This window comes from Argopecten irradians, chromosome 1, assembly GCF_041381155.1.
Source record: "Argopecten irradians isolate NY chromosome 1, Ai_NY, whole genome shotgun sequence".
Lineage (NCBI taxonomy): Eukaryota > Metazoa > Mollusca > Bivalvia > Pectinida > Pectinidae > Argopecten > Argopecten irradians.
Window position 1 is genome coordinate 67,793,706 of NC_091134.1, and position 19,243 is coordinate 67,812,948.

The 19,243-nt window shown below is 37.7% G+C and overlaps 2 protein-coding genes across 3 annotated transcripts; both read left to right on the forward strand.

The window, feature by feature from the left end:
- Window positions 1–253: 253 nt before the first annotated feature.
- LOC138310165 (cleavage stimulation factor subunit 3-like) lies at window positions 254–4,256 on the forward strand. The gene is made up of 3 exons (XM_069251315.1): window positions 254–392; window positions 3,836–3,952; window positions 4,098–4,256. Exons 1-3 carry the CDS (start codon window positions 285–287, stop codon window positions 4,254–4,256), a joined length of 384 nt encoding a protein of 127 aa, XP_069107416.1. The 5' UTR covers window positions 254–284.
- Window positions 4,257–10,033: 5,777 nt separating this feature from the next.
- Window positions 10,034–15,652, forward strand: LOC138306257 (cleavage stimulation factor subunit 3-like). 2 transcript variants are annotated; one of them, XM_069246675.1, is made up of 8 exons: window positions 10,034–10,164; window positions 10,536–10,605; window positions 11,095–11,191; window positions 11,443–11,547; window positions 12,249–12,393; window positions 12,911–13,005; window positions 13,324–13,384; window positions 13,931–15,652. In XM_069246675.1, exons 1-8 carry the CDS (start codon window positions 10,140–10,142, stop codon window positions 14,116–14,118), a joined length of 786 nt encoding a protein of 261 aa, XP_069102776.1. In that variant the 5' UTR covers window positions 10,034–10,139; the 3' UTR covers window positions 14,119–15,652. The 2 variants fall into 2 exon arrangements, with proteins under 2 accessions (XP_069102776.1, XP_069102768.1); XM_069246667.1 differs by having other exon boundaries at window positions 10,051–10,222.
- Window positions 15,653–19,243: the final 3,591 nt, after the last annotated feature.

Genomic DNA, 19,243 nt, shown 5'->3' on the forward strand with positions numbered 1-19,243 from the left:
CTGTTACAGTGATGTTTGTCTATCTGTTACAGTGATGTTTGCCTATCTGTTACAGTGATGTTTACCTATCTGTTACAGTGATGTTTGCCTATCTGTTACAGTGATGTTTACCTATCTGTTACAGTGATGTTTACCTATCTGTTACAGTGATTGCCTATCTGTTACAGTGATGTTTACCTATCTGTTACAGTGATGTTTACCTATCTGTTACAGTGATGTTTGCCTATCTGTTACAGTGATGTTTACATATCTGTTACAGTGATGTTTACCTATCTGTTACAGTGATGTTTGCCTATGAGCAGAGTTTATTGTGTCTTGGTCACCACCCTGACATCTGGTACGAGGCTGCATCTTACTTAGAGGAGTCGAGTAAAATCCTGACAGAGAAAGGGGTATGTACTGTGAAACCAGAAAATCATGTTCATGTTAGCTACATTTATCATTTTTTATAGGATATCAATTATCATGTATAATTTTTAAAGCCGCTGATGGCTGAGTCAAGCAGCTTTATTAAGATAGGTGTTGGACCCATCTCCAGTTGATGTGTGCGCATCTACTGACTTTCAGTATCGAGAATTCGCCAGATAAGATAAACAAGTGATAGCCATATCACCAACCTGTTCATTTTATTATAATCATAACTTGATATTTTTGCAGTTCACAAATAGAAATGATTCGTGATGCAATTTTCTGTATTATAAGCGTGTTTCCCAGTGGGTATATGGCTTCAGACGATGACCTTGTTTTGGTCGCTGGCAGTAGCTTTGTTGTACGGTACACTTTCTGAAAATAAGACACATGCAGTGGGGTATTCAACACACATGGTTTCAATCTTCAAACTTATTATATCTGTATAACTGCTTAAGTGCAAGATTATACAAATGTGTATATATGCAAGGATGTATATCTCACTTATAAATCCTTGGTATAAACATATAAAAAACATATTAAGAAAATGTAATGTGTAATTGTAATTAATTACTTTTTGAATGTAATTGTAATTGTAATTAATTACATTTACAAAACTGAGTAATTGTAATTGTAATTGTAATTGAGATTTGACCAAGTAATTGTAATCGTAATTAATTACATTGCAATGTAATTGACCCCAACCCATTGGTTTGTAGGTAACATCGGGGTATTCAACACACATGGTTTGTAGGTAACATCGGGGTATTCAACACACATGGTTTGTAGGTAACATCGGGGTATTCAACACACATGGTTTGTAGGTAACATCGGGGTATTCAACACACATGGTTTGTAGGTAACATTGGGGTATTCAACACACATGGTTTGTAGGTAACATCGGGGTATTCAACACACATGGTTTGTAGGTAACATCGGGGTATTCAACACACATGGTTTGTAGGTAACATCGGGGTATTCAACACACATGGTTTGTAGGTAACATCGGGGTATCCAACACACGTGGTTTGTAGGTAACATCGGGGTATTCAACACACGTGGTTTGTAGGTAACATCGGGGTATTCAACACACGTGGTTTGTAGGTAACATCGGGGTATTCAACACACGTGGTTTGTAGGTAACATCGGGGTATTCAACACACGTGGTTTGTAGGTAACATCGGGGTATTCAACACACATGGTTTGTAGGTAACATCAGGGTATTCAACACACATGGTTTGTAGGTAACATCGGGGTATTCAACACACATGGTTTGTAGGTAACATCGGGGTATTCAACACACATGGTTTGTAGGTAACATCGGGGTATTCAACACACGTGGTTTGTAGGTAACATCGGGGTATTCAACACACGTGGTTTGTAGGTAACATCGGGGTCTCCAACACACATGGTTTGTAGGTAACATCGGGGTATCCAACACACATGGTTTGTAGGTAACATCGGGGTATCCAACACACATGGTTTGTAGGTAACATCGGGGTATTCAACACACGTGGTTTGTAGGTAACATCGGGGTATTCAACACACGTGGTTTGTAGGTAACATCGGGGTATTCAACACACATGGTTTGTAGGTAACATCGGGGTATTCAACACACATGGTTTGTAGGTAACATCGGGGTATTCAATACACATGGTTTGTAGGTAACATCGGGGTATTCAACACACGTGGTTTGTAGGTAACATCGGGGTATTCAACACACGTGGTTTGTAGGTAACATCGGGGTATCCAACACACGTGGTTTGTAGGTAACATCGGGGTATTCAACACACGTGGTTTGTAGGTAACATCGGGGTATTCAACACACATGGATTGTAGGTAACATCGGGGTATTCAACACACATGGTTTGTAGGTAACATCGGGGTATTCAACACACATGGTTTGTAGGTAACATCGGGGTATTCAACACACATGGTTTGTAGGTAACATCGGGGTATTCAACACACGTGGTTTGTAGGTAACATCGGGGTATTCAACACACGTGGTTTGTAGGTAACATCGGGGTATTCAACACACATGGTTTGTAGGTAACATCGGGGTATTCAACACACATGGTTTGTAGGTAACATCGGGGTATTCAACACACGTGGTTTGTAGGTAACATCGGGGTATCCAACACACATGGTTTGTAGGTAACATCGGGGTATTCAACACACATGGTTTGTAGGTAACATCGGGGTATTCAACACACATGGTTTGTAGGTAACATCGGGGTATTCAATACACATGGTTTGTAGGTAACATTGGGGTATTCAACACACATGGTTTGTAGGTAACATCGGGGTATTCAACACACATGGTTTGTAGGTAACATCGGGGTATCCAACACATGTGGTTTGTAGGTAACATCGGGGTATTCAACACACGTGGTTTGTAGGTAACATCGGGGTATTCAACACACATGGATTGTAGGTAACATCGGGGTATTCAACACACATGGTTTGTAGGTAACATCGGGGTATTCAACACACATGGTTTGTAGGTAACATCGGGGTATTCAACACACATGGTTTGTAGGTAACATCGGGGTATTCAACACACGTGGTTTGTAGGTAACATCGGGGTATTCAACACACGTGGTTTGTAGGTAACATCGGGGTATTCAACACACGTGGTTTGTAGGTAACATCGGGGTATTCACAACACACGTGGTTTGTAGGTAACATCGGGGTATTCAACACACATGGTTTGTAGGTAACATCGGGGTATTCAACACACATGGTTTGTAGGTAACATCGGGGTATTCAACACACATGGTTTGTAGGTAACATCGGGGTATTCAACACACGTGGTTTGTAGGTAACATCGGGGTATTCAACACACGTGGTTTGTAGGTAACATCGGGGTATTCAACACACATGGTTTGTAGGTAACATCGGGGTATTCAACACACGTTGTTTGTAGGTAACATCGGGGTATTCAACACACATGGTTTGTAGGTAACATCGGGGTATTCAACACACGTTGTTTGTAGGTAACATCGGGGTATCCAACACACATGGTTTGTAGGTAACATCAGATCTGTAGGATAGATTATTTTAAGATGAAGCAATTAAAATTTTGCAGCAGCATTTTATGTCATACTGACATAATTCTAATTTTAAATGTTACTGAACAGGCATTAATATGAACACTTATTGATATATAGGACTTTAAAGACTTTGTCAAAGCTCCCTGAAAGGCAACATTAATTACTTCTGTCATCTTTTTCTAACAAAAAAACATCTGCAGTACTGTAGATATGGTATGATTTGGCCCTTGTGTTAATTATATGTCTAACAGTAACTGTGGTCTTTCACAAAGTCTTATTGACTTATACCAACCGATTCATGATAGACTTTTACCAACCAATTCATGATGGAATGGAGGCTGTGTGTTCACGAATTGTTATTATTGGACTTGCAGGATCAGAATGCTGGGAAGATGTTTGCTGATGAGGCCGCTGCAGTATATGAGCGTGCCATCACAACACTCATGAAAAACAACATGTTGGTTTACTTTGCTTATGCTGATTTTGAGGAGGTAGGCATTTAATGTGGCGTAATTTCAAATTTCATTTTGCTGATGTCAAATTTGATACTTTAATTTCTGTATGACTGTACTATGAACAATTAATAAAATAACAAAATCTCATAAGCTATTGATGATTACTTGTATATTTTTTCAGAGTCGTATGAAATATGAAAAAGTCCACAGTATCTATAAAAGAAATTTGAGTGTACAAGATGTGGATCCAACTTTGGTAAGATTTGGAGAATGCCCACAATTCAGTGGTTCAATACTAGAAAATACCCATTTACAAAATTTAGCATTGTACATGAATTAGCACTTCATAGATTATGTGAAAAGTTATAAAATAAAACTCTTCCTGAAAATAGGTATGTTTATTAGTCCTCGTACTTTGTGCGCCATGTGTCGGTGAAACCCAGGTGGACTATAGTGTTTGTTCCCATACACAGGTATGTGTCATATTGTGGTACTTTGTGAGCCATGTTTACACAGTAGTCATATTGTGGTACTTTGTGAGCCATGTTTACACAGTAGTCATATTGTGGTACTTTGTGAGCCATGTTTTACACAAGTAGTCATATTTGTGGTACTTTGTGAGCCATGTTTTACACAGTAGTCATATTGTGGTACTTCATGAGCCATGTTTACACAGTAGTCATATTGTGGTACTGATTGTGAGCCATGTTTACACAGTAGTCATATTGTGGTACTTTGTGAGCCATGTTTACACAGTAGTCATATTGTGGTACTTTGTGAGCCATGTTTACACAGTAGTCATATTGTACTTTGTGAGCATGTTTACACAGTAGTCATATTGTGGTACTTTGTGAGCCATGTTTACACAGTAGTCATATTGTGGTACGTTTTGTGAGCCATGTTTACACAGTAGTCATATTGTGGTACTTTGTGAGCCATGTTTACACAGTAGTCATATTGTGGTACTTCATGAGCCATGTTTACACAGTAGTCATATTGTGGTACTTTGTGAGCCATGTTTACACAGTAGTCATATTGTGGTACTTTGTGAGCCATGTTTACACAGTAGTCATATTGTGGTTACTTTGTGAGCCATGTTTACACAGTAGTCATATTGTGGTACTTCATGAGCCATGTTTACACAGTAGTCATATTGTGGTACTTTGTGAGCCATGTTTACACAGTAGTCATATTGTGGTACTTTGTGAGCCATGTTTACACAGTAGTCATATTGTGGTACTTCATGAGCCATGTTTACACAGTAGTCATATTGTGGTACTTTGTGAGCCATGTTTACACAGTAGTCATATTGTGGTACTTTGTGAGCCATGTTTACACAGTAGTCATATTGTGGTACTTTGTGAGCCATGTTTACACAGTAGTCATATTGTGGTACTTTGTGAGCCATGTTTACACAGTAGTCATATTGTGGTACTTTGAGTGACATGTTTACACAGTAGTCATATTGTGGTACTTTGTGAGCCATGTTTACACAGTAGTCATATTGTGGTACTTCTTGAGCCATGTTTACACAGTAGTCATATTGTGGTACTTTGGAGCCATGTTTACACAGTAGTCATATTGTGGTACTTTGTGAGCCATGTTTACACAGTAGTCATATTGTGGTACTTTGTGAGCCATGTTTACACAGTAGTCATATTGTGGTACTTTGTGAGCCATGTTTACACATGGTAGTCATTTATTGTGGTACTTTCATGAGCCATGTTTACACAGTAGTCATATTGTGGTACTTTGTGAGCCATGTTTACACAGTAGTCATATTGTGGTACTTTGTGAGCCATGTTTACACAGTAGTCATATTGTGGTACTTTGTGAGCCATGTTTACACAGTAGTCATATTGTGGTACTTTGTGAGCCATGTTTACACAGTAGTCATATTGTGGTACTTCATGAGCCATGTTTACACAGTAGTCATATTGTGGTACTTTGTGAGCCATGTTTACACAGTAGTCATATTGTGGTACTTTGTGAGCCATGTTTACACAGTAGTCATATTGTGGTACTTTGTGAGCCATGTTTTACACAGTAGTCATATGCTACACGGTGGTACTTCATGAGCCATGTTTACACAGTAGTCATATTGTGGTACTTTGTGAGCCATGTTTACACAGTAGTCATATTGTGGTACTTTGTGAGCCATGTTTACACAGTAGTCATATTGTGGTACTTTGTGAGCCATGTTTACACAGTAGTCATATTGTGGTACTTTGTGAGCCATGTTTACACAGTAGTCATATTGTGGTACTTTGTGAGCCATGTTTACACAGTAGTCATATTGTGTACTTGGTAGCCATGTTTACACAGTAGTCATATTGTGGTACCATGTTTACACAGTAGTCATATTGTGGTACTTTGTGAGCCATGAGCCATGTTTACACAGTAGTCATATTGTGGTACTTTGTGAGCCATGTTTACACAGTAGTCATATTGTGGTACTTTGTGAGCCATGTTTACACAGTAGTCATATTGTGGTACTTTGTGAGCCATGTTTACACAGTAGTCATATTGTGGTACTTTGTGAGCCATGTTTACACAGTAGTCATATTGTGGTACTTTGTGAGCCATGTTTACACAGTAGTCATATTGTGGTACTTTGTGAGCCATGTTTACACAGTAGTCATATTGTGGTACTTTGTGAGCCATGTTTACACAGTAGTCATATTGTGGTACTTTGTGAGCCATGTTTACACAGTAGTCATATTGTGGTACTTTGTGAGCCATGTTTACACAGTAGTCATATTGTGGTACTTTGTGAGCCATGTTTACACAGTAGTCATATTGTGGTACTTTGTGAGCCATGTTTACACAGTAGTCATATTGTGGTACTTTGTGAGCCATGTTTACACAGTAGTCATATTGTGGTACTTTGTGAGCCATGTTTACACAGTAGTCATATTGTGGTACTTTGTGAGCCATGTTTACACAGTAGTCATATTTGGTACTTCATGAGCCATGTTTACACAGTAGTCATATTGTGGTACTTTGTGAGCCATGTTTACACAGTAGTCATATTGTGGTACTTTGTGAGCCATGTTTACACAGTAGTCATATTGTGGTACTTCATGAGCCATGTTTACACAGTAGTCATATTGTGGTACTTTGTGAGCCATGTTTACACAGTAGTCATATTGTGGTACTTTGTGAGCCATGTTTACACAGTAGTCATATTGTGGTACTTTGTGAGCCATGTTTACACAGTAGTCATATTGTGGTACTTTGTGAGCCATGTTTACACAGTAGTCATATTGTGGTACTTTGTGAGCCATGTTTACACAGTAGTAGTCATATTGTGGTACTTTGTGAGCCATGTTTACACAGTAGTCATATTGTGGTACTTTGTGAGCCATGTTTACACAGTAGTCATATTGTGGTACTTTGTGAGCCATGTTTACACAGTAGTCATATTGTGGTACTTCATGAGCCATGTTTACACAGTAGTCATATTGTGGTACTTTGTGAGCCATGTTTACACAGTAGTCATATTGTGGTACTTTGTGAGCCATGTTTACACAGTAGTCATATTGTGGTACTTTGTGAGCCATGTTTACACAGTAGTCATATTGTGGTACTTTGTGAGCCATGTTTACACAGTAGTCATATTGTGGTACTTTGTGAGCCATGTTTACACAGTAGTCATATTGTGGTACTTTGTGAGCCATGTTTACACAGTAGTCATATTGTGGTACTTTGTGAGCCATGTTTACACAGTAGTCATATTGTGGTACTTTGTGAGCCATGTTTACACAGTAGTCATATTGTGGTACTTTGTGAGCCATGTTTACACAGTAGTCATATTGTGGTACTTTGTGAGCCATGTTTTCACAGTAGTCATATTGTGGTACTTTGTGAGCCATGTTTACACAGTAGTCATATTGTGGTACTTTGTGAGCCATGTTTACACAGTAGTCATATTGTGGTACTTTGTGAGCCATGTTTACACAGTAGTCATATTGTGGTACTTTGTGAGCCATGTTTACAGGTGAGCCATGTTTACACAGTAGTCATATTGTGGTACTTTGTGAGCCATGTTTACACAGTAGTCATATTGTGGTACTTTGTGAGCCATGTTTACACAGTAGTCATATTGTGGTACTTTGTGAGCCATGTTTACACAGTAGTCATATTGTGGTACTTTGTGAGCCATGTTTACACAGTAGTCATATTGTGGTACTTTGTGAGCCATGTTTACACAGTAGTCATATTGTGGTACTTTGTGAGCCATGTTTACACAGTAGTCATATTGTGGTACTTTGTGAGCCATGTTTACACAGTAGTCATATTGTGGTACTTCATGAGCCATGTTTACACAGTAGTCATATTGTGGTACTTTGTGAGCCATGTTTACACAGTAGTCATATTGTGGTACTTGTGAGCCATGTTTACACAGTAGTCATATTGTGGTACTTTGTGAGCCATGTTTACACAGTAGTCATATTGTGGTACTTTGAGCCATGTTTACACAGTAGTCATATTGTGGTACTTTGTGAGCCATGTTTACACAGTAGTCATATTGTGGTACTTTGTGAGCCATGTTTACACAGTAGTCATATTGTGGTACTTTGTGAGCCATGTTTACACAGTAGTCATATTGTGGTACTTTGTGAGCCATGTTTACACAGTAGTCATATTGTGGTACTTTGTGAGCCATGTTTACACAGTAGTCATATGTGGTACTTTGTGAGCATGTTTACACAGTGTATGAGTTACACAGTAGTCATATTGTGGTACTTTGTGAGCCATGTTTACACAGTAGTCATATTGTGGTACTTTGTGAGCCATGTTTACACAGTATCATATTGTGGTACTTTGAGCCATGTTACACAGTAGTCATATTGTGGTACTTTGTGAGCCATGTTTACACAGTAGTCATATTGTGGTACTTTGTGAGCCATGTTTACACAGTAGTCATATTGTGGTACTTTGTGAGCCATGTTTACACAGTAGTCATATTGTGGTACTTTTGTGAGCCATGTTTACACAGTAGTCATATTGTGGTACTTTGTGAGCCATGTTTACACAGTAGTCATATTGTGGTACTTTGTGAGCCATGTTTACACCATATGTTTACACAGTAGTCATATTGTGGTACTTTGTGAGCCATGTTTACACAGTAGTCATATTGTGGTACTTTGTGAGCCATGTTTACACAGTAGTCATATTGTGGTACTTGTGAGCCATGTTTACACAGTAGTCATATTGTGGTACTTTGTGAGCCATGTTTACACAGTAGTCATATTGTGGTACTTTGTGAGCCATGTTTACACAGTAGTCATATTGTGGTACTTTGTGAGCCATGTTTACACAGTAGTCATATTGTGGTACTTATGAGCCATGTTTACACAGTAGTCATATTGTGGTACTTTGTGAGCCATGTTTACACAGTAGTCATATTGTGGTACTTTGTGAGCCATGTTTACACAGTAGTCATATTGTGGTACTTTGTGAGCCATGTTTACACAGTAGTCATATTGTGGTACTTTGTGAGCCATGTTTACACAGTAGTCATATTGTGGTACTTTGTGAGCCATGTTTACACAGTAGTCATATTGTGGTACTTTGTGAGCCATGTTTACACAGTAGTCATATTGTGGTACTTTGTGAGCCATGTTTACACAGTAGTCATATTGTGGTACTTTGTTTTTGTGAGCCATGTTTACACAGTAGTCATATTGTGGTACTTTGTGAGCCATGTTTACACAGTAGTCATATTGTGGTACTTGAGCCAGTTTACACAGTAGTCATATTGTGGTACTTTGTGAGCCATGTTTACACAGTAGTCATATTGTGGTACTTTGTGAGCCATGTTTACACAGTAGTCATATTGTGGTACTTTGTGAGCCATGTTTACACAGTAGTCATATTGTGGTACTTTGTGAGCCATGTTTACACAGTAGTCATATTGTGGTACTTCATGAGCCATGTTTAGGTGAATTGGGTAAGTTAGTCATGTATTTAAGATTTGATTGTGATAACATGGCGAAATGGGTTTAGATAGAATTTCATATGATCCTGTGCTTGTATTAAGCCGCCTTACTTTTGTGTTGAAATGAAAGTAATATCCAACATCTATACATATATTTGACACAAAATAAAGTGCTTTAATGATCACTTTGCTTTGCCTTAGGAAAAAAATGTTGCCTTGAAGATTTTCGAGTTGGGGCTTAAGAAATATGGAGAATGTCCAGAGTACGTCCTGTGTTATATGGAGTTCATGTCTCATCTCAATGGTAAGTCATGTGACAGTGTCCCAAGACATATGTATGGAGTTCATGTCTCATCTCAATGGTAAGTCATGTGACAGTGTTCCAAGACAGTGTACAATATCCAGGTTATGTCTTGTTTCAGATAAGTCTTCAAATTAACAAAAAAACATGTTTTCCAGATCCTTTTAGAAAAGTTTTGCTCCATGATGTTGAGATATGTAAACTTTTCAAAGGTTTGTTATTCCCTTCTTCCTCCTTCAATATCTACAATAATGATCTTATGCTCTGGCCTCCCATGATACTTTATGGAATGAGAAAAAAAGAGATCAGATATCACAATAGCAGGTTATAATAGATATAACTGCCTTTTGTACCAAGTGTATTTTATCTTACAGAGGACAACAATACCAGAGTTCTGTATGAGAGAGTGCTGTCTTCTGGACAAATCCCACCACAAAAATCCATGTAAGTTATGATCTACACATGTAGAAGCTTTGTCTCACATCCGCTCTCATTGTGTCTTTCCTTGAGTCACACCTTATCCTGCCTGTGCTTTCTCTTTTTCCATAAACACTATGTGATGCTAGTAGACCTATGGTAAATACACTGGGGTTCTTAAATAATCTCAAAGATGCAATGGGTCACTGAGATCCGTAGCTTGACCATATGACCTATGATGGGTTTCAATGGCACGTCCAGTGAAAATCTTACTGAACCTGTTTTGTTGTCTGCATCAACACTCAGGATATTAATTTGATTCATTGATTCCCTGTACTTATATAGATGGAGAAAACCTCAGGGAGACAAAATTGTCTTTGGTTTGATCTACATTTTCCAACAATGATCTTGGCTTCTTAACTATCTGTTGATTTTAGGTTTAACATTTATCAGAATATAGCTGATTTATACGTTTAATGTATTATACCATATTATCTATATTATATCAAATTTCAGTGAAATTTGGAGTAGATTCCTGGCTTTTGAATCTGAAGTTGGAGATCTAGCATGTATTCAGAAGGTGGAAAAGAGAAGAGCTCAAGCCATTGAAAAGGTACAGAAATATATTAATCTAATGTACAAAGGCATAAATAAAGAAGGAATAATCAGCATTTCTGCTTCTAGGAATTTGGGGAACAAAATTATATTATCATAACACTACTTTGACCGGTTACTGAAGATCTTAAAATGATGAAGGTGAAGTGTGTTTTACAAGGCGAGAAATTTAATGTCTTAGTCTGTTATAGTATTTAAATGCTCTCTTCCAGCTACCCGTGTATACATATATTAATGATTTTGTTACAGGTGCAAGAATTTGAAGGAAAGGATACAGCTTTATTGATAGACCGATACAAGTACCTAGACCTATATCCCTGTACAACTAGTGAACTGAAGGCTGTCGGCTATTATGTGAGTTCACTTGTAATTACACTATTCTGTCTTTTCACAAACGTTTTGGTAACAATCTGACAATAATTTGTGTGCGAAAATGATAGATGTTGGTTTATCCTAAAAACATGATGCGATGTTAACATAAACATGAGATAACAATTGATATCTTAAGAGTAAATAACTGAGTATCATGTAAATACATGTACAGAATGTTGGAACTCCAATAGATATGCTAATTAGCTGTATCAGTGAATATAAAAGAAAATAATGCATGCATGTTGTTTTAATAAATCAGTGACCTTGTCTGTCATGTACTGAAAAGTTAAACAAAGAATATTAAAAAAATGTTTAATAATATTTGAAAATTTAAAAACATACTTTTTTTTAGATCAACTAAAGTTTTAGACAGTAGATCAGTTTAGATTTCAGATGATGTATGGATAGCATTGTCTCTGTCTAAATGAATGTTTGCCTTTGCTAGTCTGTCTAAAAAGTAATTTAGTGAATGTTTGCCTTTCATAGTCATCTAAAAAGTAATTTAGTGAATGTTTGCCTTTCATCGTCATCTAAAAAGTAATTTAGTTAATGTTTGCCTTTGATAGTCTATCTAAAAAGTAATTTAGTGAATGCTTACCATTGCTAGTCTGTCAAAATTGTTTATGAATTGTTTGCCTTTGCTAGTCTGTCTAAAATGTTTATAAATTATTTGCCTTTGGTAGGACTTGGCTAAACAGCAGGTGGTACAGTTGCCCTCTAACAGTGTGACCAAGGTGGTAATGGAGGAGGAGGAGGGCAAGAAGGCTCCCGAATACCCCAAACCTGACGTGGAACAAATGTTACCTTTCAAACCCAGAATAGTCATACGTAAGTCATATCGAACAGTTTTACCAATAGTAATTCTATTGTCTGTCTGTACAGCAAAATTTTGTACTATATTTGAGAATTTGTCGTAGATAGGTTTTTAATGAATATAATATTTTTGTACTGTTATACCATGTAAACATATTTATTTGTTGATAAGTTCCAAATAATATAGGTATTTAGACTATTTACTGTCGATTTACATGCTGTATAAATGACTGAATATACAGGAAAATTTGAAATAAACAGCAGTGTATACACACATTGAAATTAAGATCAAATGTAAATAAATGAGCAGAGATTGATATATACTCGAAAAAGCTTTTATTTCAGCAACATAACAACTTTGATCCATTACTTTCAATGCCTAATTTCATTGCTCATATCTCATAATCGCATAGGCAATTATACAATGTGGGTAATTTCACAGGATAACAACAGATAGCATGCTGTACTATATGGAGTTAGTCGTGTTCCTTTAGACAAAGCCTTTCAGCATATTACCTATGATCTGTTGCAGCTAATGGATCTCACATCGTGGAGGGAGGTGTCTTCCCCCCACCTCCTGCAGCAGCCAACCTGATGACACAGCTCCCCCCACCAGAGTGTTTCCATGTAAGTGTTACCTGATACCAAGTAACAGTTATGGTCACGGGGAGGTAGCTAAGTTAAAAGTTACTATAAAATGATATGACTGAATGAGATTCATTCACTATAAGAATAATGGAATTGTACAAAAATAATTAAAAGTGGCCACTGATGCAACAGTACTGTAAAATGATACACAACATTATTGTACAAAAAAACAAAAACAAAAACAAACAAAAAAAACCCAGTAATACAAAGATGAATTAAAAACTTTTAATTGATTCATGTTATAGTCAGATCAGAGTTATGTCCCTTTATAACCTTAAAACTTTTCCTTGTTTTCAGGGACCATTTATCGTTATGGATGCTTTTATAGAGCATATGAAGAAATTGGTATTACCCGATGGTAAGTGAAAACAACTTTCTCATAAAATCTCACGAAATGGTGCAAATGTGTCTGTTGGCAGCATCCACGCAGACATTTCTGTTGCTCTAACTGGAGATTGTACAATCCACTTCACACTTTACAAACCTTCTTTACCAAAATTGCTGGCTTGAGATTGGTTTTCTTGGTCAAAGGTTAAGTCATTGAATAAAGAATTCAATAAGTGCAATATTTCAAATTTCCTTTAGTCTATTGATCTCAGATTTCCTACAGATCATCCTTTGTCAGCTCCTTGTTTGGGATTTATTTTTTATGCCAGACGATCAAAAGTCCAGGTCATTGTTACTATAAAGTAAAAAAATAAATGAAAGATTTTGGTAGGTCAGCACTAGACAAGTCTCATGTTGACTAGCCAAAAATCTCACATGGGTAGAGATATCCCTATCTGTTTAACATGTAAGATTTGTTTGTCTGTTCTTTCTGTTTTCCACCATAAAATTAATGCTCTTGATTTCTGATGGTTGTATCTTCATGGTGACAACTGTACCTGAACCTTTTATTCTGCAGTACCTCTTCCACAAGAGAACGGTGTTGATGCCAAACCAGACACCGGTACACAGTTCTCCATAGACTTGGCTATGGGCAGAAAACGCAAGATCACCGAAGGTGAAGAAAGTGATGAAGAAACCAACGAAACTGCAGCCCCACCTATCCATGATATTTACAGAAGTCGACAACAGAAGCGTACGAGATGATCACCTATATTATTCATTGATCCATCTGTTATCATCCTACCATGGTATCTGTTCATTGTTGTGAAACCTCACAAGTGGTGCCACATCTCATCGTTTCATTTCACAATTATTCATATTGCTGTATATTTCTTGCTTTAGCTCGTCATTGAATATCAAGGAGCAACTTATTTTATAGCTTTTGAATCTGAAAGTATTTTTGTTTGTCTTTTATTATCTTCTCTCAATATTCATGAAAATAAAAACAGAGACAGTGGCGGCTTTTCACTATGGTTTACCTATAAAAATCATATACAATGTTCATTTATAATTGTATTGTGTGGTGTGCTCAAATATTTGGGCAATGTAAGGAAGAAAAAAATTTGAAGATATTTCAGCTGTTGAATGTGTTTGAAATGTAAAATGATAGCAAGAAGTAGACAAGATTTAGCATAGAATGCTTTAAAGTGCAAATGGTGGTCACAGAATACAGTATTTTGTGCTTTCTATGGTGTCACAGAAAACGCTATTTTGTTCTTTAACATGAAGTGTCCATATTAACTTCCTTCAAAAGTTTCTCAATTTATATCGTGGGTAGAAATACCCGGTATTTGTGATGCTTTACATAATCTATAAAACAAAAAGTTCATGATGTTTACGTGTGTGCTTTCATAGCAACCACAACTAAAATTGTCAAACATATAATGAACGTTTTTAGGACATGTTGAATTACTAAACCTGCTCAAAACATGATAAGCATTATGATATGCATTTTGGTATCCCTAATGTGGAGTTGGTGTCTGGGAACATTTGTTATAATCTGTATGTGTTGTCAATGAAGGTGTACTCATTGTTTAAGACAATCATGTGATGATGGGTTTACTGTTATAAGGATCTTTTTTAACCTATCATTATTTATAATACTGAGTTTGATTAGCTCCTGTTATGTCATGTGATTATAAGAAAATGCACATTGGTTGTCAACATGATGTTAGCTTTCTACAATCCTGCAATGTCAAGCTGAGTATTTTACATGTGTACATATTAGTGAATGTTCAGATGCCAAGTTGGCCTGTTAATTGCTGCATCACTTTCATCCTTGTATATGTGAATGGATGTGGCACTTTTATCTTGGAACTATAGGATATTTTAAAAATTCACCATTTGCATTTATTTCTGGTAATAAAACCGAAAACAACTTTATCACTTACTAAAAATTATGCTGTTATTTGTGTATGTGTATCTTGGTATACTGAATGTGTTATTGGCTAGCTATACACTATCATACCCACAACGCAGTTGAAGGCCATTTTGTAGAAATTCAATGCTTTACGTTAAATTTAAGTGAGAACTCCTGCCATGCCCCTATTATACAGAAAACATTTGTATGCTAATACCTTTTTGATCTGAAGGTTACCGATTTACTTTGCGAGGCTTGTAGAATGCTGTTAGAACTATTGTACGCCTCTTTATCTGGAGCTAATTCATTGACATCTTGTTAAAATGACTTGTGTCTATCTCAAGGCATCTGAACAAAATAAAAATTATGGCAGTACAAGATTCTGTTTTTTATTCATTCATTGTTTTGTCTGTAACCAATTTCCTTCTAACAAAGTAAATGTCAAAAAAGGCTTGGCACAAACGTTTTGTTTGAATCCACATGGTTACATGATTAAGTGGACTCCGCTATGATTATTATTATAATCAACACTTTCGTGGCACTTTTTTTTAGCTTGTCCGTCGTCTGTCGGTAAATAATGCTTGTTACCGCTATTTCTTGAGAAGTACTCCACAGATATGTCTCAAATTTTACATGCATGGTTCCCTTGATTTTCAGACTGATCGGAAAAACAATTTGGCCACCAGGCAGCCATCTAGGATTTTGGCAGTTGATGTTTGTTACCGCTATTTCTCAGAAAGCACTGAAGGGATCGGTCTCAAATTTAATATGTAGGTTCCCCTAGGCCGAATGACCGCTATCTTGGATTTTCGATGTTTGAAGTTTATTACCACTATTGTTCATAGTGTACTGAAGGGATCTGTCTCAAATTCAATGTAGTGCAGGTTCCCCTTGGGCCCTAGTTGTGCATATTGCATTTTGGGACTGATTGGTCAACAATATGACCGACCCGCCGCCATCTTGGATTTTAGTATTTGTTTTAGAGTTTGTTCCCGCTATTTCTGAGAATTACTGAATGCATTTGTCTGAAATTTCATATGTAGGTTCCCCTAGTACCCTTATAGTGCATATTGCATTTTGGGACCAATTGTGCACAAGATGATGGCCGACAGGCCGCCATCTTGGAATTTACTATTTGAAGTTTGTTACCTCTATTCTCAGAAAGTACAAAAGGGATCTGTCTCAAAGTTCTTATGCAGGTTCTACTTAGGCCCATGTTGTGCATATTGCATTTGCTATATGAAGTTTGTTACCGCCATTTCTCAGAAAGTACAGAAGGGATCTGTCTCAAATTTCTGAGAAATTACAGAATGAATCTGTCTGTAGGGAGACATCGGTCTTCAATATGGCTGACTGACCACCATCTTTGATTTTATAGTAAATTTTGAAATGCAGAGAAAAGATAAATCTTTCGGATATCAGACAGATCTTTTTTTGGTGGGCGCCAAGATCCCTTTGGGATCTCTTGGTTATAGCCCTTGAAAGTAAAGGGGATATTTTCATATTTCTCCAATATGTGGGCTAGAATGTCTATGTTGTCTTACATACAATGGTGGAGTAGATTTGGCGGGCTAGGATGTAAATGTCTCAGCCATACATTGGTGGAGTAGATTTGGCGGGCTAGGATGTAAATGTCTCAGCCATACAATGGTGGAGTAGATTTGGCGGGCTAGGATGTAAATGTCTCAGCCATACATTGGTGGAGTAGATTTGGCGGGCTAGGATGTAAATGTCTCAGCCATACATTGGTGGAGTAGATTTGGCGGGCTAGGATGTAAATGTCTCAGCCATACATTGGTGGAGTAGATTTGGCGGGCTAGGATGTAAATGTCTCAGCCATACATTGGTGGAGTAGATTTGGCGGTCTAGGATGTAAATGTCTCAGCCATACATTGGTGGAGTAGATTTGGCGGGCTAGGATGTAAATGTCTCAGCCATACATTGGTGGAGAAGATTTGGCGGGCTAGGATGTAAATGTCTCAGCCATACATTGGTGGAGTAGATTTGGCGGGCTAGGATGTAAATGTCTCAGCCATACAGTGGTGGAGTAGATTTGGCGGGCTAGGATGTAAATGTCTCAGCCATACAGTGGTGGAGTAGATTTGGCGGGCTAGGATGTAAATGTCTCAGCCATACATTGGTGGAGTAGATTTGGCGGGCTAGGATGTAAATGTCTCAGCCATACATTGGTGGAGAAGATTTGGCGGGCTAGGATGTAAATGCCTCAGTCATACATTGGTGGAGTAGATTTGGCGGGCTAGGATGTAAATGCCTCAGCCATACATTGGTGGAGTAGATTTGGCGGGCTAGGATGTAAATGTCTCAGCCATACAATGGTGGAGTAGATTTGGCGGGCTAGGATGTAAATGTCTCAGCCATACATTGGTGGAGTAGATTTGGCGGGCTAGGATGTAAATGTCTCAGCCATACATTGGTGGAGTAGATTTGGCGGGCTAGGATGTAAATGTCTCAGCCATACAGTGGTGGAGTAGATTTGGCGGGCTAGGATGTAAATGTCTCAGCCATACATTGGTGGAGTAGATTTGGCGGGCTAGGATGTAAATGTCTCAGCCATACATTGGTGGAGTAGATATGGCGGGCTAGGATGTCTATGTTGTTTCAGGCATACATTGGTGAGGTGGATTTGGAGCGCTAGATGTAGGATGTCTATGTTGTCTCGGCCATACATTGGGGTGGGGTGGATTTGGTGGTCTTTGATGCCAATATTGTCTTTATTTGTCTGGTAAAATGCAGTGTGTATGTCAAGATCAAGTTCAAAGATCGCGGCCACGAAAACGCGACGACCAATCAGAGAGAGTAAAAAATCATCACTATAGCTAGAAGCGATCTCATTAGCATATCGTCACGTTCCTAAAAACATGGTCTAAATCGGGGAAAGTACAGCAAATTATGGGGTGTTGTATCAAAGCAGTGTGATTGGAGACTGCTGCTAAAGTAGCATTGAAATATTGGAAATACTATATAGCAAGAAGTATATAGGATTGGGAACAAATCTATTTTGTAGCCTGTGGTCTACCTAATAGTATACTTTTTTCGTTGTAACTGGGCGGAAACTGGAACAAGTTAATTTTTCCTTAGATTACTATTGAAAACCCTCAGGTTTGATGAATTAGATAAGCCGTGGAAGCCACTTAATTGGACAAACATTTATGACGCCTTACATTTAGATGGCTTCAAGATGTTTGTCATAATGGGGCTTGTAAATCGTCTTAATGACGGCACATTGTATAGATGTATAGGATGATTTTGAAAGGAAAATTATGCTCTTTCCAACGGTAGTAACCGTTTTTTTATAGCCGCTAAAGGTCATCCTCGATATTCCAGGGGTTCCAACCACTTACGATCTCTACACCCCTGGACTACATAATGGTAAAACTTGAGGCAACAGAACAGAACAGGAATTCAGTCGTTTGGTGTACATCAAAAGAGCCGTATAACGGTACACTGTGGTTGACTGTGTTGCTTTGTATTAGGCGTCGCTCTCTCTGTTGTCTTCAAAGGAAATCTTTGCTGCCCTGTGATTGGTCAAATGTTTTCCGCTGAGCTGCCTTCAATTTCACTATGAGATAGTCCAGGGGTGTAGAGATCTTAAGTCTGTATCTGTTTAGGCGGACTAATATAAACCTACATTTGTACAAATAGATATTATCAGGTTGGGGAAAACCACTAACTTGAGATGGATTTGTTACTAAAAATAGATAAAAATACTTTAAAATGAACGTTTCCCAAATATTTTCACAAATCGCATTTATTTAACCAAGAAACAGTACACAAATGCTAAAATTAGAGTCATCTGCATGTCGGAAAATATTATCAAGTGCATACGGCTTCCGATGGTAATATTAATGTAGATAAAGGTGTTCCGAAAAGTATCAAAAGTATGTCAAGATCAAGATCAGAAACGTGACCTGTCGACCAATCAGAATCACGGAAACAACAACGTTACAT